The 24,590-nt window shown below is 37.8% G+C and overlaps 3 protein-coding genes across 4 annotated transcripts; all 3 read right to left on the bottom strand.

The window, feature by feature from the left end:
* Positions 1-30: 30 nt before the first annotated feature.
* On the bottom strand, positions 31-1,197 carry CG11560 (uncharacterized protein). Of its 2 annotated transcripts, none has more exons than NM_001316463.1 (2): positions 628-1,197; positions 31-573 (listed from the first exon to the last, which is right to left on the bottom strand). In NM_001316463.1, the coding sequence occupies exons 1-2, from the start codon at positions 1,132-1,134 to the stop codon at positions 157-159; spliced, it is 924 nt and encodes a 307-aa protein (NP_001303392.1). In that variant the 5' UTR covers positions 1,135-1,197; the 3' UTR covers positions 31-156. The 2 variants fall into 2 exon arrangements, with proteins under 2 accessions (NP_001303392.1, NP_648547.3); NM_140290.3 differs by having other exon boundaries at positions 31-561.
* Positions 1,198-1,426: 229 nt separating this feature from the next.
* Positions 1,427-2,959, bottom strand: ssp (sunspot). Its single transcript, NM_140289.3, has 3 exons — positions 2,590-2,959; positions 2,305-2,528; positions 1,427-2,244 (listed from the first exon to the last, which is right to left on the bottom strand). Exons 1-3 carry the CDS (start codon positions 2,899-2,901, stop codon positions 1,674-1,676), a joined length of 1,107 nt encoding a protein of 368 aa, NP_648546.1. The 5' UTR covers positions 2,902-2,959; the 3' UTR covers positions 1,427-1,673.
* A 201-nt stretch (positions 2,960-3,160) lies between these two features.
* Positions 3,161-5,115, bottom strand: vers (versatile). Its single transcript, NM_140288.3, has 4 exons — positions 4,757-5,115; positions 4,046-4,452; positions 3,845-3,972; positions 3,161-3,779 (listed from the first exon to the last, which is right to left on the bottom strand). Exons 1-4 carry the CDS (start codon positions 4,982-4,984, stop codon positions 3,367-3,369), a joined length of 1,176 nt encoding a protein of 391 aa, NP_648545.1. The 5' UTR covers positions 4,985-5,115; the 3' UTR covers positions 3,161-3,366.
* Positions 5,116-24,590: the final 19,475 nt, after the last annotated feature.

Here is a 24,590-nt window from a genome sequence, read left to right as displayed (position 1 = left end):
TACTTAAATCGCTATCGAATATATTATTTTATATATTTATTCTAATTTTTATTATTTATTTATTGGGGATCTACGTTAAGTGAGCAAATCATTGAGTCTGCAATATAAATAAATTCTTAAGCTAATTTACATATGCGGTATTGGCATGGTGAGGTGCTACAGGTTTGTGGTCAAGGATGTGACCGTGGAAATGCTCAGTCGCTCCAGACGACCCAAGACCAGTAGTTCATCTATGGAGCGCTTGGCGTAGAACTTTTGGTCCTCGTTCAGCCGCAGGAAGGCGTGAGCCCAGGCTTTGGCATAGGATTCCGCTTCGGAAATGGCATTGGCATCGAACTGGGCGACACTTTCCGTTGGCTTGGGTTCGATTGCCTCACCGCCAGCATCGGATGTAGTATGTTGGATGTCACATAGGTCCAGCTCGATGGGCACCTGATCTTCCGCCTCCACAATCTCAATCTCGTCTTCCGGCTCCTCTGGTTCAGTCGACAAGTTCTCCTCGGAGAAGAGCTTCAGCAGGGGTCTGGAGTGGGAGGATTCCAATTCACGTTTTGATTTCAGCTGCAGGATAATCTAAATTATGTAGTTTCAGCTTGACTTGTATGGGTATAAAAGTGCAGTACTTACAGTCTGCTCCTCCTCCAAAGAAGCCTCAATCTCATCATCCAGATCGCTGTACTGGGTCTCCGGATCCATGGTGACCTCATAGAACTGCTCACACTGCGTAGAATAGGATGTCGGCCGCCTGGTCTTCGGTTTCTGGACGCGCGGCGACGGTTGGCTAGCTGGTGGCGCGGGATCATGGTCGTAGGAGTGACTGCCGTCGGTGAGATGGCCGTTCTGCTTGATATACCGTACGTGGCACTTGTGGATGCGCAGATTGGAGGTGGTGCCGCCGGTGCTCTGCATCACACGCTTGCAGCCCATGCAGAAGTATCGCCATTTCAACTTGGTGCCGTCCGGACGAGCGATTTCCCGGTAGACGTTCCAAACGGAACTGCGCTTGTTCTTCTTCACCAGCCGATATTCACCGGAGTTGATCTTCATAAGGATGTCCAGCTGCGCCTCCATGCACTTCTCCTCCTCGGGGGCGTGTATGAAAAACATATTTCGCCTCGCAATCCTTATGGTCATAGTAAAAAAAATTAAAAACACAGAGCTCCGAACCAGGTGGCATCACCGGTGAGTTGGTTGCGATGTTCGATTACAATCGATATCGACATTCTATGTAATACCATGTATCGAATTTAATTTAATAGGAAAAGAAAAAATATTAACCACACAATTAAAAAAATAAAATACATATAATGTCATCTACAACAAATATTCTAAAACCAATCAAATTAATAGTTATTTCACTACTTTTCGTTTCAAATTTCAGATATACATGGTTTATATATAAATAAATTATATAAACGGCGAAGATATTACGACTTCATTTTATTAAATCTTAAACATATCTGCTGAATTGTAATAAAACGCAATGAATCACAAATCATTTTATACTTATTCGTATTTGAAATAAAAAATTGAGTGACTGCCGAAATGAGATATTTAAACTTTCTGTTACATGATTTTTTTAAAAATTCGTTGAATGTGATGCCTTTTAAGTTTACGTTAATAACGGTGGAAATGAACTTTATTGTGCAATCACTCAAATCGCGAACAGGTATTTATGCATGTGCGCCGCCTTTGGGATTAGATAGAAGATCCATGAAGTCCTTATGAAACGACGACATCTCTCGCACGAAAAATTTCATCAGTTTGCATTTTTTCCTCTCTATGACCAGCTTTTCCTCCTCTATTTCCATAATTCTGGCAGCTCTTTGACGCTTAGCAATTTTCATGTCCTCGGTCTTGGAATTCTGTTGATCGAGCTCGTCTTCATAGTTTTCCTGGGAATGAACTGTGGACGACTCTTCGATTTCCCTGATTATGTTATCCTTCAGAATACGCAGTTCATCCACGTCTTCTTGTGCTTCATCCGCATATTCGTTCATATCGAAGCTATCCCCTTCTCCAGGGTGTACTTTTTGGGACCTTAAGTAGTTCCTATCTATCAATGGTTCGTCAAGTTGACTGCCAAATGAATTGTGTTCGCTGGTCGTATTGGGTGCACTTCCAGACTTATCCAGAGGCATATTGTCAATTATGTTACGATCGGAACTAAATATCATCTTCATGGTCTCGAAGTATTCCCACTGGGATTTGTGTCCAGTTGTCTTTTCCATGTGCGATTCTCGCCTGAAATAAATTGTAATATTAGATAAGGAATATGCTTAAATAAGTATATTCACTTATTACCGATACTGTTGGCCCATGTCATCAATTTTGTTCTTTATCTCCGTGAACGTGAAACCCAGTGACTTCATCTCGCCCGTCATTTTCCAGATAACCTGGACCCGCTTGCGTGAGTCTCGCAAATCGACGCAGTGCCTTGCCCAAAGCTCGAGCAGCAGTTCGACCGCGTGGAATGACCACTCGGACGGCTGAAAGGAGTTCCAGCTCAGGCGGCGCTCCAACGAATCCTGCAAGTGAGACATGGTAATTTGGACTACTATTGACTTCTAATGGCGTCGTTGTACGTACGTCTAGTTTAGGGGGATGGATTTCCGCGATCCCCTCCTCGCACAGTTCCTCGGTACGCAGGTAGTCCACATGGCACTTGTGGGTGCGCAGATTGGACGTGTTGAAGGATCGCATGACGCGCTTGCAGCCCGTGCAGAAGTAGAGTCCATTGATTATGGCACCATCGGTGCGCACGATTTCCCGATACACCTTCCACACGGAGCCGCGCTGCTTGCGTCGTAGTAGCCGGTACTCGCCGCGGAGCACCTTCGCCGAGATCACCTGGTTGGATTCGAATTTTGATACGTCCTGCATCGTGCGGGCCTCAATCATGTCGTCCTTACGCTCGAAAAGTATAAACAAAATGTGCCTAGAGATGGGCAGCAGCTCGATATCGATTTTTCTAGAAATGGTCGGTATTGGCTTCATATATCTATCGATAGTTCTATGATATCGATTTAAATTATATCTAAAATACAAATAAAAAAACATTTTACGAATTGAGAAACTAAATGTAACAAATACGATTTAAAACAAATTTATAATATTAAAGTAAAGTAAGTAATTAAAGTTTTGCTAAAAAAAGTAAAATATAATTTCATTGCATTTATTTTTACTTAAGAAACTAATTTGTAAGATCATAACAATGCAAAATCTAGCTTTTTACAATATATATATATATATTTAGATTAATTTGAAGTTGAAGCAATATTACATTAAATATTCACTGTTTTAGTTGTATATTTTGCTGAAAAAGTAACACCACGCTACTTCTACGTATAACACTTAATATTTACACTACTGATTGTTATGCTTAAGCAAATAAACAATATCTTTGTGAAATGCGTTTAGCTCCAGCAGTGCATCCTTCATAACCTGCAGCTTTTCTCGCTCGATCGCCAGTTTTTCCTCCTCTATTTCAAGGAGTCTGTCCGAATGGTTGTTCGATGCTTTCCGTTTTGTCTGACATTTTGAAATTGGCGATGGGGAGAGATCCTTCATGTGGTCATCATCCTCCTCCTCCTCCTCCTCCTCCTCGTCTTCTTCCGGGATTTCCGGAATACTGGGAGAGGGAGTTCGCGTTCTTTTCATGGCTTTGCTAGCAACCATATCACTTTCGAATACGTTCCCATCGTCCCCGGCCATAGGCTCGTCTTTTAATGAAGACAATTCCTCAGGCTCATAATCCTCATCGCTGAACAAAGCTTGAGCTGTAAAATTAGCGTATTTTTAAGACATAATGACATAACTAGCATTTATTGCACTACGACTTTACCTGGATTTTCGGCGGTAATATCTTCGAAGACATCAACTGATTTCGTGCCAATCAGAAGTGCTTGAAGCTTATGAAAGTGCTCCCACTTGGATGGCACTCCAGTTTCCCGAACTCTCTCAGCTTCTATTCTGTAAATACCAATATAAAAGTTAATATACTATAAAAATAAAAACTTTTGGTATGCAAAATATAAGAGCGCACCTATACTTTCGCGACAAATTGTCCATTTTGGTTTTAAGCTCCGTGTGGCTGGGCCCAAACTGACTCATCTCCCTAGCCATTTGCCGGTAGATGATCACATTCTTGGACTCTCCACGAAAATCCTTCAAATGCTGTGCCCACAGTTGCAGCAACATCTTCTCCGCATCCTTTTTCCAAACGTGTCGCTCCGTTTTCGTATAGTAGTCCTCAAACTTTTCCTCCTTGCCAACATTCTTGGGCAATGGCGAGATGCCATTGGCTCGGATCGCTGGCTCAACGACCATTTTCTGTGCAACGTTTATCTTGGCGGTTCGCTGTGGTCCCGTCGGTGATCCTTCATCGCTCAACAGGGCTTGGAGTGAGCTCTTCATGCGCGGTCCTGGCTTACGACGTTCTGGTGTTATATTCTAGAAGAGTTAGTTGGTTTAGAAGCATGGTTACTGAGTGATTAATTAGAATTTTAGTATGTTCGCTAGTGGTCCATGTTGGACTATGTAACTGAAGTGGACTTTCATACAGAAATTAGGTCAAATTTGATATCCTATCACATGTTTTAACGAATCTCGCTTTGTAGTGCCAAAACACATTATGAAAAGGTAAACAGGTCTATTGCCACCCATGTGGGATAGGTAAACAAGATATTTGGTGTGTGGCTGTACTCGGTAAAACCGGGTAAGTACCCCAACAACCCATGTGGGGCGATGGACTCACTTCCTCCGGCTGCAAATCCTCCGCCAGGAAGACGGTCTCGTAGAACTTCTCGTACTCCGATTTTGGCGGGAATGACAGCTGCGACTGAGTTTTCTTTTCGGCGGCAGCAAGACTGCGATTGCGACTGTTTAGGGCGATTCGCTTGCTCTTCGGGCCGATCAGTGAATTCCTTGTACTTCGGTGAACCTCCTTGGCGCCGGCGGCATCGTCAATATTTCTGGACGGCATTACGTTGCGGTCTTTTGTGTCCAGCGCTAGATAGCGTGAATTGTTGTGTTTTTATTTTGATAATTGGTGGAAAAATATCTTTTGTAATTCCTGTTCCTGTTGTCCTAGAGATGCAACAAGAGTCGATAGATGTGCAGTAATATCGATTGTTGCAGTTAGTGAAGTTTTTGAACACTGTTTATTGGTTTGGCTTATCGATAATTTAACATTAATACGCAGCCCTGGTTAAAATGGCGGGCAATTTAAAAGTTTTTATTAGTTAAGACTTCAAATGTTCGTAATTTGGATATTGTTAAAGTAAACGTTATCAGTAAATCAAACGCGATTTAAGTTAAATGTATCAAAGTCCTCTTGTTTGGCTTATAGCTCAATAATAAAACTAAGTGTTCCAACAAAAATATCTCTCTTCAATACATATTTTCTTGCATCAATTATTTTATTTACTTTACCAATTCAAATGAAGTGCATTTCATTTGCTTTAGCATTTATATTTGTTAGGCACTGCCTCCTAATACAATAAAGATCATTTAATTGAAATGAATTGATGTAAGGACAATTACCACAGATGTCATTCTATGTGGATTTCGCACGCACTTTTAGCTAATCAAGATGGGTCAGCAGGCATTTGCCGCAGCAAATGTATCTGCATCTGCGAACAGCATCTGCATCTGCATCTGTATCTGGAAAAAGCACAAGGCACAACGGACGACGGCAATCAGCGACAATTGCCCAAAGATTGCGACTAATGGTTATAGTTGGACCGACGCACGTCGTCGCATCAGACAGAAGGTGCCTGTGGGAGACTTGCAACCGGTTTCGAATGATTCTCTTGTCTTCCGACTCTTGCCGTTCTCACATGGAGAAAAAGTGAACAAATCCGGCCAACAATAGGGTTACAATATCAGTCTGTCCATATATTAATATGTTACATTCTTTAAAACAATACAATTCATTTGGGAAAAAATTCAGACATTGTTTCACAGATTAATACATTGAAAACTGCTCCATTTAATTTGTAATTCTCAGTGTAGTCTCCTGGCTCCTGCATTTCGGCCGGCTGCAAAAGTTTGTGGCTCGTGCTCGGTGATTGCCAGCTGCTTGTGGCCAAAACTTATGGTTTAGCATTTAACCTGTCACTTAATCGAAAAAGCTGCTCTCTGCCATCGAGAAGTCTTTTTATTTTTTAATGACTTTTGGCTCGTGCCGCAGCAGCAGCAGCTGTTAGATGGCCCAGATAAGAAGGAATATCAGGGCTATATTGAATGCACTTTAAAGGTAGAACAATTTCATTTACTTGAAGAAGTTAAATATCTTAGCCGATATAGTTATAATAAGTATCATATATGTTAAGCATCTTTATATATCGCATTAATGCAAAACTCTTAATTTTACGATCTGGAAATGTGTAAAAATTTTTTTCATAGGAAATAGGAAATCTGCAACTGGGACTGCAATTATGATGCCACGGCTCCCTCCACTCTACTCCACTCCACTCCATACCATACCATACCATACCGATCCATTCCACTCTATTCTAGTACCGATCCCGATCCCAATCCCAGTCCAATTCAGGCAGCAGCACATAAAGTCGGTGATCCAACTGTCTTGTTGATCGTAGCTTTCCTCATTGTGTCGAGCCAACTTAATTGTTTCTTGCGGTTGCTGACATTGTTTCTTTTTTGCCATCCGCTCGGCAACCCCATCGCATTTGGAGGAAAAAGCCCGACAACTGTGGCCATGACTTTGTGCAACTGGCGACATTACACAGCCACTGTTCCACACTCAAAAAAAATCCAATCAATAAACTAAAAAAACATTTCAAGCAATATAAGCTTTGAATATTTAGTAGTAAGGCAATAAGTTTGCATAAAATTGAACAATTTTTAAATGCTAGCATATAGTTTTCGTTTTAATATTAAATATATACTTTCAGTGCATGAACATTAACAACTTGCCGATGGCCCCATGGCATCATTATGAGACGGGCTCCGAAGTTGAGACTGGGCGAAACCTTATTTGTTTGGCGCATAATTTAAGTTAAGGCCCGTGCAATGTCGCATTGTTGAATGTTGTCCGTTGTCTGTTGCATGCTGCATGCTCCATGCAGCATGCCGCATGTTGCCAGTTGGTCGATGGTCGTTGTTGCTGGCCTACGCGCTTTGTTGCTAGCAATTGATGGGCAGAAAAAGACAATTAAATGAAATGAGGATTCATGCGATCATCTAAACGAACGGAAAAGGTTCTGAAATTCATTTTATTCATTTTCAATGCAAATGAATGTTAATTTTAGCATGTACATATAATCCAAGGGAATAAGAAAGATAATAAAAAAATACATAGGTAATAATATAGTTTAGGATCAAACTACTTGATACGTTAAGAGCTAAAAAACAAAACTTTATTTTTGCTTAACACATTTCTTATGGAATTATGACCCAATTGAGTTATGTTCAAGACCTTCTTTCTCATAAATGTCATAGAATACATCTTTTACTAATTTATATTTATTTTTTTGAGTGTTCTGATGCCTTAGCCCAATCCGAATCCGTTGGATATGCCTGCTGGCGCTTGATTGCATGTTGTCATGGGCTCGGCGCACTCGACGCGCATCCATTCAGTCAGAAGTGACAGACGGCACAAATCCACGTATCCCCACATATCCACATATCCCCACAGCCTTTGGGATCCCCAGCGATCGCAGTGTGTATCTCTCGAATCGCATTTATGTTGGCCATGTCCCTTTCCTTGACGTGGGTCGATGTCGGTCCGTTGTTCTGTGAGTGTTTCCAACTGGTTTTCAGATCAGCAGGATGGCAGGGTGGTATGGGTGTATCCACAATTTGCTGGATTGCATTATATTATTGCATTTTGCATCTTTAAATCGACTGCAGATCATGGTAACAGCTCTGTCGGCGACCAAGAGTGGCATCCATGCACAGAAAATATAATCAAACATATATTGAATAGAATAGGGAAATGAATAATACATATAAGTTAAGTTTCATTATTTTAATGTTAATTTAGTATGTATTTTATTGTAGATATATCATATCTCAATATTAGGCTTCAACATGTTCTAAATGCTGTGTTTCTATAATTTTTAACTTTATACCATTTCCTTCACATTTTTTTTACAAACATTTTTTTCAGTGCACTTCATAACTATATTGACACAAGTCTGGTCGTAAAGAAACACAACTTATGCGGACTGTGTGTGGTGCACTTGGTGTGTGGGTGGGTGGTGCAGCCAGATAAGATATGTGCATATATGCCTGCCTAAGCCGAACAAAATCTGCATAAATGTGCCACAGCTGAAGCGTTCCAAACGAGGCTTAAGTGCTTTTTTTTTGGCCCAAAGAAGTCGCCGAAACCGCAGACTTGGGAAAATCCACGGGTTTCACAACAATCAGAAAGGCGGAATATTACTTTCACATGACCAACTATTTAACAGGATGTTTATCTATTATAAATTTAAGTAAACATAACCTGGTATAAACTTACTTTTATATGAATATGTCAAGGATCTAGGAAGATATCATAATAATAGTTGCAACTAGAAGCCTTCATAACTGTCAGTTAAACAACTAAGCAACTTGTTTATTCACAAACGTAATTAGTATCTCTAGCGAAACTTATGATATACTCACTCCAATAGGATGAAGTTGTTTTCGAGATAGCAGCTACACCCAAACCTTAGACATATGTACATTTCAATTAGGCGGACAAGCCCCAACAAAATCAGTTAACTTCGTGGGCTGAGCTTAACCCAATTTACCCGACCATCTTGAGGTGGGCTAAAAGTTCTGGGAAAAAGAGAATAACAAATAATTTCCTATGGCCTATCAACTCAATCTAACTGTGAACAACATTAAATGAGACTATCCCGCCATATGTAAAAAGTCAGGTTTGAAGATAACCAATGGAGATTCTTCCGGAGATTCAACGGAGATTCTTCCCTAAGAAATCAGCTGCGGTTAGTTTTTCTCCTTGTGCTGGAAACTCGACTTTGGGATACCTAAGATTAAGTTCACATCATCGAAGTCGAACCATTCCACAAACTATTCTATTGTTTCCACCAATGCTGGTATAAACATTTTATTAAATAACATCATGCATAATAAAAAGGTAGCTTATAGAACCACAAGATCGAAAGACATATTGAAATTAGTTTTTATACTTTAGGTAATATTTTTACAAGTTTCTTTTCTTTTTTTCAGTAAGACCCCTTACTCTAAGTTGGCTAAAAACTAATTTGATTTTGAGGAAAGTCAATTAACCGTAGAACCCGCTCAAAACACAAAACCAATAAGACGGCTTATCAGAACGATTGAACGTGCCCCAAACAGTTCGCGGCCATTGAAATTAATTACGTTTGTGCACTGGAAACAATTTTAATTTGTTTCTCAAAAAAATCAACAAAAAAAAAATAAAAAAATTAATTTAGAAAAAAATAAGTAAATAAAAAAATACATTTATGCGTTTAAAAGTATGCAATATATATTTAATACATTTTAAACTACACAGCGAAAAAATATCTTTAAAATAAATTCAGATTCTAAAACTTATTTACTTTTAAGGCAATTGTTAGGATTTATGATTTGGATGCCTTGAAATCAATGTATCTAATTGATAAGAATAACTTTTTTCTTAACGTGTGTGCGAGTGGGAGGGGGATTGTCGGCGACAAGGGAACAGTAGCCGTTAAAAGTTTAATGAGCTGGAAAGAGGAAGAAAACCCCCCAACGACAACAACCACAAAATCGACCGCAACAATAACAACAACAACAACAACAGGAACCAGAAGAACTCCAAACACAAAAACAAAGAACGATCGAAAAGCGCGTTTGTTTTGATTGCGCGACAAGGACAGCGACCCAGAAAAGAGTGAACAGAAAACGAAGAAGGAGCCGCAGAAGAAGAAGAAAGAAAAACGATGGAAAACGCGACAACGGCTTTTAATTTAAAAGTTGCTGGCACAGCATAAGTGCATAAAACATAAGGAGGGGGGAAAGAGATGGAGCACCGCCAAACAAACTGGTTTTACACTCCCACACACATACACACACTTATTTCTCCGAAGACTCTCTTCTGCACGAAGACTCTCTTCGCAAAGACTTACTTGCGATTCTTCTCTTTTGCCAATTCTCTGGGCTTTAAGAGAGCTTAAAACTTAAAACATTTTTTATATTTTTGGAAAATTTATATTTTCCATGTGAATGATCAAGAATAAAATAAATAAAAGGTAATTAGTTAAGATAATTAAAGCGTAGGCACAAATGTATCTACGTTAGTATTTCTATTATACGAAAGATACCTAAGATTGAGCTTAGCCTAACATTTTAATAACATGACCTAGACAACATTTTTAGATCGTTTTCAAGTAGATACAAAATGTTTGCACTTTATTCATCAGCAAGAAAACATAAATAGATTGTATATTTCATTATATATATTAAATCGTATTCTTTTAGTATAAAACGATTTTTTTTTTAAATTTAAAGAAGAATCTGTTTGTTTTTATGATAATAACAAGATATATTATTTTCTACGCTCTTATTATGATATATCAGTTTGCATTTAATGTTCCACAAGATTTTCCCATTTTCCTTCTATCCGATGAACTAACTAGACTTTCTTTTCTTGTCGCCATCATTTGAAAGCATCCCAGATCTACTTAGACAATCTTTTCTCTTGGCTGCTTTATTGGGCTGCGACACGAGCCGAAAAGTGGGTTAAATTAATAAGTTTAGGCGGTTTCGGTTCAGTTTTGGGCTGGAATTGGCGTCATCTTTTGAGGCTGTGTTCGCCAATCTCTGGCCGGCTCCAAAGTTCCTTTTTCCGCGTCTTAAATCGTGACTCGTTTTGCGTGCAGCGCCGCCACAAAACCGAAAAAAAATAAAAGTTCGGGGCACTAGAAGATATAATTGTTCGATTGATAAAGTTGGCAGCGAATTGAGAGCCAACAAAGTTGGTCTAATTTATTTGTGCCTTGATGTATCCGCAACCACCACCACCTCAATTATCGTTGGCTTTTGTTTTTGGTCAGCAGAACGCCATAAAATCGAATAAGCCCCATAATAATAAATGTGGCACCCACGTAAACCACCAGTAGTCTGGCATGTACTGACCCCATAATTCTCGAATTCTCGAGCTTAATTGATTAACTTCAGGTATGTTGGTTGTGGTGGGTGGACGAGTGTTGGGCGATATGCAAAAGAGCCCCACACTATCTGCTTCCGATATATATAGGTCTATATCTTTCGACTTCCTAAAATGCGCGACAGTTCTCGGTTTTCAATTTCGTTTATCTCGCTTTCTTGTTTCTTTGTTTCAAGATCAGCGAACTTGAACTGTAAAGCGACTTTTGTGAAACCAATATATTTTATATTTATTTATTTCCTGTAAACAAACATAATCGTTTTTTTAATATCAGCTAGGGGAATTTATGGGAAACTAATTACTCCGCTGGTAATGACACAATAAGTAAGCTGATATAAAATATATATATTATAAATATTTTATAAATTTGTTGTTCATTTATAATGTATAGCATATGGACTTATGTATAATAAACTATTTTTAAAAGTCCTATGTTAGCATTTGCTTGAGCTATTTGCTATTGGACAAGAGAAAGTTCGTGCCACATGCCCAACATGATGTGCTACTAATATGGTGCTGATGCCTCTGCACAGAAAATAATCAGAATTTCTTATAAAATAAATTTTTAATAAATTACAAAAGAAAGGATTTATATGTAGCGATTATTAGAATGTATACCTATGCTTAATGCAATCTTTAAAACTTATAACTAGACTTGAATCGGACTAGTTTTTCTCTCTGCCCCATGTGGCATGTCATCTGTGGTGCAGTTCAATCGCCCGGAGACGGCGACTTGTCACTGGGACTTGTGCAACTGCATCGCACCGCATCGCTTGTCACTAAATTGACCCATTTCGGAGCTTAAGGCGATGCCACAAAAGATGCGGCATGGAAGGGGAAGGGAAGGGGGGAGAGAGAGGAGAACCAGAACCAGACTGACGGGGGCCTCCTCTAGGAGCAGAATCTTCGCTTGCGATGGGGGAGGCGAGTCTCAGCCAGTTGCACTGACTTGGGCATGTTGCAACATCGGAATGAAGTACAGCCGATGTGTGCATACTCTCGATACATGCCTGGAAAGATTCTTTTGGGGCAGTCGGTAACTCAGCGTCTCGAATTCTCCGACTGACCATTGCATTCTTATCTTAATATGCACATTTCTTCTTCGTGCTTCTGGTTCTTTTGGATCTCCGGATCTTGCGGTGCGCTCTTACGTGCGCTGCTTACTTACGAGCAGCTTTCTTCTCAGTCCCCACTACCTCATTGCCCCAACCTCCCCACGTCTCCTCATTAGCAACCCGGATAACGGTGCACATTGTTGGCGGTTATGCAACGCCATATAGGATGGCAGTGGCCGCCAAACAGTTATGGTCATGAAAATAGGAGTCCCAATAAAAACTTTAAACATAAGAAAGCATAACAAATTTTTTTTCGATTAAGAAACTAAATAAAAATGTGTCATTATATTTCATGAAATATTAACTGAAAAGCTATATAAATAATGGACCTTTTAAAGTTGGGTGTTAATTATTTTAGGGTACTGGATACTTGACGATTTTTGATTTACTAAGAAGCCTACATTTTTTTTTACAAATTTTATTTCAAAAAATTTATGTAAAATGTTAAAAAGGGAATACTAAACTATCGAACATTAACGTTCTGTTATCTAAAGCTCTCTTTTCCTTGATCATTGGGTAATGACATAAATTGTCCAGTCTATGAATCGTTTATTGAGGCCCTAATTATGCTGATGAGTTCGCTTTGGCAATTATTATTATTTTGCAATTTGCAGGCCAGCAATTTTTAAAATCAGCCTATGGAACGGCAAAGCATTTAAAATAAATCTTACTTACGAATAATGACAGATTTACTAAATCAAGTTTAAACAAAAAACCGAATTTACTAAATAGTAACACGTGTTTGCTACCCAATTTCATTTCAAAAACTTTCTCAATATAACCCACATTTAAGCATTGATTAATAACATAACCCATTTTCTTTTCAATCTACGACAAAAACCAAACAAATTCGCTTGCCAGCATAAATCATCTGCCTTCGTGTCTTTTGTCTTCCAGCAAAGACCCATTTAAGATGGATGATTATGCCACCAGGTGACCCCAACCGCAAAAAGAAAAAAACTTACAGCAAATGGGATTATCTGCAAATGAAATCATAATTTTTCTGCACAGACCAAACATACAACTTAATTATTGCCTCTTTTTGGGTTTTCGGTTTTAATTTGCATAGTTTCCTGTGGCAAACTAATTAACATTAATCATACGAACCACAAGTCGAAATGCCCGAAAACCGTACAAAAAAATTCACGGTCACTCTCACTTTGAATATATTCGAAAAACATGTGCTGAAAAAACAAAAAAACAGGCAAAATGTGCCGCCCGATTTAATGGACCGCAAGACATTCATCAAATAATTATGAATTTATTTGGCCAGAGTTGAGTGAACCCGAACTGAGCTCATGATTATGGTATGCATACAAACCTTTAGGCCTAGGCAAACTCACTCGCTGTAATTAAGCACAGAGTTTGAGATTTATAAAAACAAAAAAATTCATTTAGTATTCATGTGTATTCATTAGTGAGTCAGTTGGTTAGTGCCTATTTTAACACAATTTTTTTTTTTCGGGGGGACCCAGAAAATTAACCGGAAAGCACGCGATGTTGGGTTTTAAGTTGAAACAAGTTGTTCATACTTTGACTCGAATAAATCCACTTTTGCTGTCTTGGAAAATGAGAATATTTTAGTTTTCGTTGATATATTTGATCGGATTTAGATAATCCGCAGCAGGAAGTCGTTTCAAGGTAGTCAGTTACTAATTTGCATAATAGAAAGCCCTCTGCAATTGATTGCCTTCGTTGGCAGAGATTTATTCTTTGATCTTGGCATATCTAATCTCCAATGGGATGTTCGCATTTCAAATGTATGCCAATTGTTTATTTTTTCACTTTTTTCCCTGCGCAATTTTGTCATTTTAGTGACACCGATTTTGTGATTTCTCATCAATGGCTTACCAATTTTGTGCAATTGTTTTTTACATTTTTTTTTTTTTTTTTGTTATTTTTACGTCTTGAGGTTGTTTTATGTGTGAAAGAGCGGTTCGTTTGTTTTCTTAATGATTTTGTCATTTTTTGTTTCGTTTAATACTCATTGTACAATCATTGGGACTTTGTCTATTTGGTGTTTAGTTTTTTTTTTTCGGAACGTGAGATAGCTTTTGGGTTGCGTTGTTTGGGTTTGCAAATTGGTAAAAGTTCGCAAAAGTGTGGGAAGAAATTAGAGAGTTGGCGAGTGCAAAATACTGCTGTTTTCAAAATATTCACCAGATATTTCTACTGGAATTAGGCACGAAGTTTACCCTGCATATAAGAAATTCCAATTGCAATTCTTTTCCTTAATCGCTTTGCTCCGTAAGTGAGCGATTGGCGAAGAATTTCCTTTATGCTCAAGTGTGGCTACAAAATATCTTTTGCTACATGGCCAGGTATTTATCTCAAGTGGAAAGGAGAACGTACTGAAGAGGGGGAAATCTGAAAAGGTGTCAGTTGAGATTGCGATTGCACGCAAATCGAAGAATTTCCAACGTGGGAAAACGAGTTCGACATCGCCCCGAATTCAAGTCAAGCTGAAAAGCGTTAAAAGCTTAAACAAACATCAAGAGACACGGAAAGAAATGGGATTACTTTTGCATATGTAAGTATTACTATGGCAACTGATATGGGATCTTTTAAAACAAGATATTTTTAAGAATGCTCCATATGTATTGTATAGATTATTCAGATAATTAAAATGTTGTAGTAAATATATTAAAATTTAAATCTACTTACATTTTAAAATGTCAAATAAGTAAATTTTCTCCCTGCATCGATCCAAACGTTCCAATTGGCAAATCGCTCACGCTCTGCATGAATTGCCAAAGGAAAACCACAAAAGATACAAGATACAAGCTATTCGTCCATCCAAAGATACATTCGTTCCACTATCGATTGCAGTCCATCTGAGACACTTTTTTTCGGCTACGATTGCAATTTCCAGCGATCGGCAATTTCCAGCGTCACCATTAGCGAACCCCATCCATCGGCATCTTCGATCTTCGAGCCAGCACTTAATTGTCTATAATTATGCATTAATGAATGCATCTGGCCGAGAGCACGAAATCATGTTTGAGAATTCTTGCATGAAACGTTGCATGCTTCGGCCAAGTTTAGCCCCCCTTGCCCCATTCCCATCAATAGTATTTTCCTATGCAGATCGCATTCGAGTGTTGGAAATCGATAAATTCTCAAATTGCACGCTTCGATCGCATGTCGTTGATAATGATCGCTGTTCCAAATGCTCTTCTAGCTCCAAGCCATTGGCCATGGATATGGATGAGTATATGGGCTCACAGGAGGCATTCAGGCTCACCTCCATGTAGATGTGTGCATTGCCTTTAGAGCTATTGATTCATTTTGTTGAACTACTTCTCAGATACAATATCTTAAGCTTACAAATATCTACAGACTATTTAACAGAATGCCGCTATAAGCTTTCATTCACTGTTAACAACATTTAGTTTAAGTAAGATTAGGAGAATGCACATTGAAAGCTAAAGTTAAAAATTTAAAAATCAAATAAAATTTGTAAATCTTACATTAAATTATTCTAGCAACATTGTGGCATATATAACAGTTTTCATTTAAGCCTGGGAGCAAAAAGTCGCTCTGGTCAACTTGCCTGTCATTCGAATTGGCTATGGACCACCACACATTCAGCCTTCTCCGCTAATTGCGGCCCACACAGCAACCGAACCTGGCCCAAAAACCTCACCAATGAAATGAGTGCGAGTTTGAGTACGAGTATGAATACGAGTATGAGTATGAGTATGAGTACACACTTGCCTTGCCCGGTGGCTGGAAAAACAATTTACCATTTTGCACGTTGGCGACAGATTTGCATCTGAATTTGCAAGCACAATAAATTGTTAGCAGCCATGGCAAGAGCAACAATGTAAAGTGCATACTTTAATGCGGCATTTTGTCTATTTAATTAAATTTTGATTAATTGTCAATGCGCCGCGAAACGTTCATTAGTTATAATGAAAGATTGTGTGTGGGCCGCCAGAGCACTTTGTTTCAGTTGAAATGGCAAAAAAAAAAGAGTGTCACTGGGAGAGTTTGCTTTGAAACCCATTTTTTATAAGCGTAGAAAAGATTTATTTGATTTGTGATATAGAGAGAGAGATATGAATACAAATAGGATTTGAATGCATTTAAGTCTTTACTTTACCTAACAGATACCTGTCGCATGTACTTAATGAACATTCTTTAAGAAAATGTAGTAATGCTGTCTTTGAACATTTATATAAAATCTAAGACAACCTTCTGCCAGCACAATTCAAACTGATTATTAGAAAACACTTAGCGACGCCCCAAAAAAAAAAAAAAAAACCAACTTCAAGCCCTGTTCATCATTGAACTTTTCGACATTTGGCGCCGTTCAAGTTTTCAAGCTGAAATCAAGAAAATATTGCCATGGCTATTGGTTTGCTGGCCATGTGAAATGCGGCAAATGTAATTACCATAACAAATAAAAATATTCTCGCCTAATTGCCTCGAAACAAAAGTCGGCACAATGGCAATATGGCTTTTATGGTTTTTTTTTTTGAGTCTTGCGGGGAGGGGGAGTTATGTTTGCTGGACCTTCAATTGGCCATTTTATAATATGATCGTTGCGGATCAAGACTATGCAAAAGATCAACAGTTTTTAAAGTCAAGGTTTAAGTTTACTTACCAATTTGTATGTGTGTTGTTTTTTTTTGTGGTTGCATTCGGCACTGTTTTTGTTTTCTGTGCCATTCACAATAATTATTAATAATAATAATTATTGGATTTAATAACAGAGCGAAAATACATTTTCGGGCTATTAAAGCTTGCGGTAATGACTGTTAGAATTTTATTTGATATTATCCGTCAATATGTTGTTTTTAAAACTTATTCAAAAGCTCAGAAGGAATGCAAATTTAATTGATATTTATTGTTTGTTTTTATGGTTGCTAGCAATCAATTGTTATATGTCTTATTTGCTGGATAGCAATTGTGAAGTACTATAATTTGTAAAACATGCTTGGATTTCTGTAGGTATTTTTTTTACCTTTAAATAGAAGGTAGATTGCTGAATAGTGGTATCGTATAATACAGAAATTACTCAATTTTTAGTTGAATTTTTACAACCTTCTATAATTTTTAATTTCCTTTACATTTCCCACACTTTTTTTTTGTTCATAAATATACAAATTTGGTCAATGATAATGAACAGCACTTTATGGACATCTTCGTTTTGAATTTTCCCATTACTGCTTCGGCTGTACAATCTTTCTGACCTTTTAAGCTGCGTCAGTTTTGGCGATTGGCCATTCGCCCCACCATCTCTATATGGTCGATGGTATCTGTGGCTCTCAAGTCACTAATCTCCACTGGTCAATTAATGTCCGCTTCGATTTCAACTTGAGCAGATAAAACGTCGAGAGATATTTCTCAAAATATCTTATGTGATTTGTTGGTCAATTTTTTTTTTGTTTTTTGATTTTTACCTAATGTGCCGCAATTACGATCGGCGGCGATTGGCATTTAATTAAAACAAATATTACGGGCTGGGGAAAACGCACTCAAGGGGCAACTGTCCGGCTTTGGGGTTTATCTTTCACGATATCGCCGATTTGACAGGTTTAGGTTTTGGTGTCTGCCTGTCTGGGGTTGGTTGGCCTTATGTTTATTTATATACAGTCGCCTTGTTTTTGTTTTAATCTGCAAAGATTTGCATTTCTGTCTGTGCAAATGATTTATGCTCGGCGTTGTTGTTGTTGTTGTTGTTCCTGCTGTTAGCGACGTCGTCAAATGGATTTCCATCATACATATCTTCCATGGATGAAGTGAGCAGTCAGTCTCTCTGTTTTCATTGAATCCGGCAGCTTATTTGCCTTTCAATCAAAGCCACTCGGGCGAAGGAAATAAGTTTACATTTGGCTGAATTTGCTGATATATATTTCTTTTTATTTTATTTTTTTTATTTTTATTTTTTTATTTTATGGGCTCTTTGCTTTCAAGAGGCACTTCAGTGCGACTTTGCAGTCGGTAAACCAGTTCCGGATTTCATAGCGAAGATCTGGGTCAGAGCTCAGAAAGTTATATAATCCAAAAAGGTGGAATTTAGATAGATTTAAGGTTCATAGCATATGTTATAAATATATTTATTTAAACTTTAAACTGCATTTCTTAATTATATAGTATTATTTATAGCATGATTTATGTCACGCATGTAGCTTGCCTAATCTTAAAATATGAATACCCCACTCTTTGCTTAATTCCAGCAAATATACCCAATATCTCAGCAGTTTCTCGTAGCGAGTTTCACTGAACAAATGATTGCCATTTTGCCGAACAAGCTAAAAAAAATGAACACAAATAATATGCAAGAAACAGCGAGATATAGATATCGCATCTATCAGTGTAAAAGCCGCACCTTTGATAACAACATAACTTTTATTATGATGTATTTTCATGATTTCTGACACAAAACAAGCTAAACAAATTATTTTTAATTGCTACATGCGGCACAGCAACCAAATTTCGCAGAGCCCGAGGAAAGTGTGAAAATTGAAGGAAATCTGCAAAGCCAGCGAACGGGTATAAATAATAGAAATGTTGTCTTACTCTGAAGATTGCCACTCGAGATTTTGCTCGGAAGAAAGCGACTGCGGTGGCAAATGGCAAACATTTGCGAGAACACAGAGTACACTGCGAGAAAACATATACGAATCATAAAATAAATAAAGCAAGGTAAGATGGCATTGAATACATTTATGATACATAAGTAATAGTCCTACAAAATATAAAAAGTTTAATAACATAATCTATAGTTCGTAAGTAAAAGACATCTATATAATAATATTTAATATATATTTTAGTTAATATATGTTTAGTTAATAATATTTGTGTACTTGCGTACTTATAATATATGCCAATTTTTTCTCAGTGTAGTGAGACTAAAAAAAACCGACATGATCATGGTGATCTTAGCTGGTCATGGTGTGTGTGTGTGCACAACAAACTCCACATGTGGTCGGTTTGTATCGGATAGGATAGGATTGAATGGGATGGGATAGGATCGGATCGGATCAGATGAAATGGTTTGGGGTCGGTTGGATTGGATTGGAGTGATGACGTCGGCCACTTAAGCAAAGAAAGAGAGAGAGAGAGAGTGCAGGCAACAAGATCTGCGTCACAAAGCCTGGTTCAACCTAAATGGTGTGGCATAAACAAACCAACGGGGGAAATCTTTATAGAGAAGTGTTAAGGAGAGTGGGCAGTGGATCACGAAGAGTGGGAGGTACTTAAGTTAAAGAAAGAACGTTAGTTAGCTAAAGTGAAGAAAAAGTTAGTTTAGTTTATATATAATAAACTAATAGCAGTGAACTAAAAATATCAATATTTTTAACAGTCAATATAATAACGAAAAGAACAAAGCAATCTTCCATCTTGACTGAGTGAAACAGGAGCAGCTGAAAAGAGTAATCGGACTGGGATTAATTTCCTTTGTTTTCGATCTGGAAGAGAAGCTTCTGTACATGAAAGACTGAAGACCAAAAGGAAGAAAAGAATGAAAAAAGTGGGGGGGAAATTAAAAAAAAATAATAATAAATTTGCAGAGGACGAGCGGGCTTAACCTTGAGTTGAATTCGAAGGGGATTCTAATGAGTTCCTCTTTTGGGGCAGATAAAATCGAGTGGTCAGGGGGAGGGAGGGGCATGGGTTAAGGTCGCAGAAGAGATCTTGGGAGGAGACAAGTGTCAACATTAATTTGAAGATGTCTGAATGTTAATTCACGGCGCGAATATCGCATAAATTTCGCATATGCACATTTTTTATCTCTATAAGTTGTATCTTTTCGTGGCGGTATCTTTTCTGCATCGAGCTCGGCATATTTGGCCACTCCCTCGGCTCATCTCAAATTTTATCCTCGGTTTGTTTGGTCTGTCAACTCGCATAAACAAACAATTCGCTTGACGCCTTCCCAAGCAGGGCTTAAAAAATACAAAAAAATAAAACACAAATAAAAATAAAACACCAACACCCGAAAAAGCGTCACAGAACGTAGCATAAAATTAAAATAATTTTTGTTTTCATTTCGCCTGTGTTTTGTGGTGTCATTTGTTGTCTCTGGCGAAACCTTGACTCTTCTTCTCAAATCCTCTTCATGCCCAGCATGCAAATTTTCTGTTTTTCAATTCAGAAAAGTCGCGCTTCAGTTGTAAATCCCCAAACGGTTAGGCGGCCTTACAATCGGGTAGGGTACTACTTCAAAAATCCACAAAATCGGAACAATATTATTTCTTCAAATAGAAGTTACAGTGCTGTGTAAGTGTATTTAATTTAATTTTTAATGCAATGAATCACTTATGTACACATAAATATGATAACTTTTAATTTATACTTATATATACCTTATATATACCTTTTTGCTGAATGTAATCTTAGACAAAGATAAACGCACACTTGTTGGCCTACCTCACAATCTAAACACATTTTTTTTTAAGTGTACCATGTTAAAAATGCATTTAGACAACATTTTAAAGCCATAACATCAAGAAGCTGTAATGGCACACTTTTAATATAGTTTATGGGTTTGTCTAACATCTTTATCCCGAGTCACCTTGTTTTCTTTTTTCCACCAAGTGGATCGCTCCTCTGCTGCTGCATTAAATTTACGAGTGTTCCATGTGCTTCAGATACCATTTATACGGGATATGAGGGTTTGGGAGATGTCCAACCGTGGATTGCTTAAGCTTGAAATTAATGCGACATCCCGACTGCTCCGGCATCGATATTACAGAGCTCTTACAGCCCATCCCATTCCATCCAGAATGGCGATCCCAATCCGAACTCGGTTCCAATCCCTTTGCCAATCCCTGCTCATATGCGCGAAGAAGTTTGCATCTTGTGGATGCTTAAATTCTGCTTAATGATTTTTTATGAATTTATTGCCAGAGCAGTCGGCGAGCAATTTGCGCATGCGTTGCCTCCAATGAGCCCGAACTGAAAGATGAGGGGCTTGAAAAAAGGGATTCCTCAAGGGGACAGTCCACATAATCCAACAGGATAGAGTACTGAAAAAAACAAGGGGATAGTAAGGTTAAAAAATTAAAAGAGGGAATAATAAATATATTCAAAAACATTCTTACAGAATAAATCAATGAATAAATGTATCTTAAATATCAAAAAGGTTATATAATATTAAAAGTAGTAACTGTAGATATAAGGAAGAATCTTGGGGTTTAACCATAATATAAATATAAATATTCCTAGCACATTCATTTTAATTCTGAGTTCGATTTACATATATTTTATGACTTAATGCTGTATTTTTTTTACGACTTCTGGTGCGAAATGTTTTTAGCAGTCGAGGGAAGTGAGGAAAGTCGCGCTGTTCTTCTGCTGTTGATTTCTGTTTGTTTCTGTTTGTGTGTTTTTTGTTTTCTTGTTTTCCGTGGCATGAGAGAAGTGAAGTTTAAGTGGCTGCCTGCCGCATGCTGCACGCATATGGCGAGTGTTTGCAACGCCTACTAAATCATCTGGCAGCATGCCTCACATTTGCTGCCTCAGCAGAATTGGTCCGGAGATGGACTAAAATGTTGCCATACGCTGCACTTCCGCTTTAATAACACTCAGCTTGTGAATAAATACCATCATGCGTATAAATAGTGCGTGTATTTCGTATCTATGTGCCACTTTTGCTATCCAATGAATGCGCCAGCTTTGTTTCAAATGTAAAACAAAACATCTTTTAAACTCAGTCGATGTGTCTCAACAGAAAATCCATCACATATGTGCGCAAAAGATCGGAGTTTCATAGATCTTATGAGGTCGTTTTAACCAAGAGTTGCGAAATGGTGTTTCCTGTGTGAATATTTGCTGAATATTTAATAAATGCAAAAGAAGCTGGATTTTTTTTATAGAGCTACGGTAGGAAATAAGTGAACAAAGCAGAAGTCAGACTTAACTCATTTATATCACTGTATAATTTAGATAAAGTTTAAGTCATATTGATAACTGCAGTACTTTTACCTCTTCGACCTTCGCTTGAATTCTTTTTCCTACTTTCGTGATTTTATTGGCATATTGTTTTTCGTTGGCATATTGGTCTTTTGTAACTTATTGCTATAATTTTCATAATTTACAATATGCACGTAAGAGCGCAGAGGTGAACCCAAAAAAGCCAGCCAAACCAGAAGGTAAACTTAACTTTTAACACTTTTTTACCCGAATGTGCTGGGGTGATAACTAAGGTCGTGTCAACTGAAGTTTATGCAAAAGTTTAAAGTCCACCGAGCGTAGTAATTGACATAATTTACATGGGAAGCACTGCCATCCGACCTTCAGAAAGCCCACAAAACTGTGCCTTAAATGGCAAATGAAGGGCCGCACCGGCTGTTTTGGTGTTCAGAGAGCCGAAACATTTTTTGGATTACCAAAAAATGACCAAAATAAGCGAGCGATAGACAAGTGAACGACCCTGAGGCGCCTCTGCCTCTCATCTTTTTTTTTTGTATAATTGTTGCATTTTTGACCAGCGCTTGTCACTTAGTTGAACATTTTATCGGCCAGCCGTGTTGAGATACAAATTGACATGGCGAGATACACTGGAAGTCAGCTGAAAATGATTGCAGCGAAGGCGAAGTGGAAACCCGATACGCCTTCCAAGCTCGAATGCAGCGGCCATGTGAATTCGAGATGCACGGGGGTTTTGGCCACTCGAGCAACTTTTTGTGGCAGCCAAGTGCAAAGGCGGTGTCAATTCGCATTGCGATGGATTCCAATCACACGCATATCACTTGCCACTCGAATCGAATAAATAAACGCATAAATATCCCAGATCGGCGCTTAAATGACAAGTTGAGTATATCAATCATTTATTCGAATCAAGGTGCATGTTGCTTAAAAATACGGAAGATTTCAAATGCCTAAAAGTTAGATCCTCATATAATAATAATAAACTTAATTCACAATGTAAGGACAAATATTTTATAGTAAAATAATTCTAGGTAATAAGTAACAGCTTGAATTCTTATAAAACAACAAGTGTTCGAAAACATTTTTCAAACCATTTTTGAACATCAAACTTTTATAAAAGTTTTTCTATTTTTTCAAACTAAATAAACTGAACAATATTGATGGGAATTAAAAATATCCCGAAGCATACAATTTCACACTTTTTCCGATCAAGATAATTCGTAGAGATTAGCCAATTTCTTAAGCATACGATTTTCCACTGAGGTTTTTTTTAAGAGAAAAGTGTTGCCAGCATCAATCAAGGCAATTTCCAATGCGCTCGAAGCGCTGCCAAATGCATAAATCATCAGATTGAAAGATCCCAAACTTGGCTTAGATCTAAAACAGCCAAATGCCAAAACGGACAAAAAATGTGGAGCCCAACGTAAGGCCATAAATCTCAAGATTCATTAGGTGCAACTGAAAATTGTACTGAAAGCGGCTTCGGGTGCTCCCAAGTTTTTTGGCGCGTTTTTAATGCACTGAAAACAATTTACTTTATGAGCGGAGAATTACAGTTTATCCTCATTTAAATTAAGTAAGTAAAAAAGTCTATATAATTGGAACAGATATAATCAGTTATATGCACTTATTTCAAATGAAATAATAATCTAAATTGAATCATATATTTAAAGATTGATTGAATAAATTTAGCTGCTGAATATTTTTTTCAGTGTACCTACACACACCCCCTCTTCACACAGATAGCAAACATTGTGCGACCTTCAAATGCTTCACCAACACACACGCATTTGGGGGAGAGAAATCACGCCACTCTTGGAAATTGGCAACAAGGAAGCGGTGTTGCCAATCTTCTTGGCTACATGCTGCAAGCCCGGCTTGATGGAAACTTGGCCCAACGGATGAACACGCATCGTCAGCTGAGCTCATTTGACTGGAGGTATCTTAACCCATTGACAACCATTGGTCAGAAATAAGACAAATACTTAAATCGTAACGTAACTATTTCTGATATGAAAGAGAACGTACAAATTATGCAAAAGTATATTAACAATAATAAAATTTACATATTATCTTTAACATTTGATATTATATATTACATAATTTTAGAATCCATTTATTCAAGCCAAACAAACAATTTTTAATTTTTTTTTAAATTTTATTAGTTATTTTTTCAAATTATCTTATTTTACAAAACTCAAAACTACTGAGAACTTATTTAACATTTGTATGAATGTTTGCGGGCAAACCATTGAAAATGGGTTAATTTGAGTTGGTTTTACCTGGAGGCAAAGGCAACTCCGTGGAGATCGGTAACATGTTTTATGCATCCGCAACAAATTTATATACACACATACATATGTATATACATATGTACATAGCTGTGTATATAAGCCACTTGTGTGCTGGAGAAAAAATAGCAACAACAGCGAAATACTTTTAAAGGT

Source organism: Drosophila melanogaster, chromosome 3L (assembly GCF_000001215.4).
Source record: "Drosophila melanogaster chromosome 3L".
Classification (NCBI taxonomy): Eukaryota; Metazoa; Arthropoda; class Insecta; order Diptera; family Drosophilidae; genus Drosophila; species Drosophila melanogaster.
This window is presented reverse-complemented; position numbering and strand designations above follow the sequence as displayed.

What these genes read in the sequence shown, in the direction of transcription:
- ssp (NM_140289.3), bottom strand. Translation starts at nt 2,901, where the DNA reads ATGATTGAGGCCCGCACGATGCAGGACGTATCAAAATTCGAATCCAAC. An exon ending in TCCATCCCCCTAAACTAGAC is followed by an intron (nt 2,529 to 2,589) that starts GTACGTACAACG and finishes TCTCACTTGCAG; the next exon opens with GATTCGTTGGAGCGCCGCCT. An exon ending in GACATGGGCCAACAGTATCG is followed by an intron (nt 2,245 to 2,304) that starts GTAATAAGTGAA and finishes AATTTATTTCAG; the next exon opens with GCGAGAATCGCACATGGAAA.
- vers (NM_140288.3), bottom strand. Translation starts at nt 4,984, where the DNA reads ATGCCGTCCAGAAATATTGACGATGCCGCCGGCGCCAAGGAGGTTCAC. An exon ending in AGGATTTGCAGCCGGAGGAA is followed by an intron (nt 4,453 to 4,756) that starts GTGAGTCCATCG and finishes TAACTCTTCTAG; the next exon opens with AATATAACACCAGAACGTCG. An exon ending in TATTACCGCCGAAAATCCAG is followed by an intron (nt 3,780 to 3,844) that starts GTAAAGTCGTAG and finishes CTAATTTTACAG; the next exon opens with CTCAAGCTTTGTTCAGCGAT.
- CG11560 (NM_001316463.1), bottom strand. Translation starts at nt 1,134, where the DNA reads ATGACCATAAGGATTGCGAGGCGAAATATGTTTTTCATACACGCCCCC. An exon ending in CTTTGGAGGAGGAGCAGACT is followed by an intron (nt 574 to 627) that starts GTAAGTACTGCA and finishes TACATAATTTAG; the next exon opens with ATTATCCTGCAGCTGAAATC.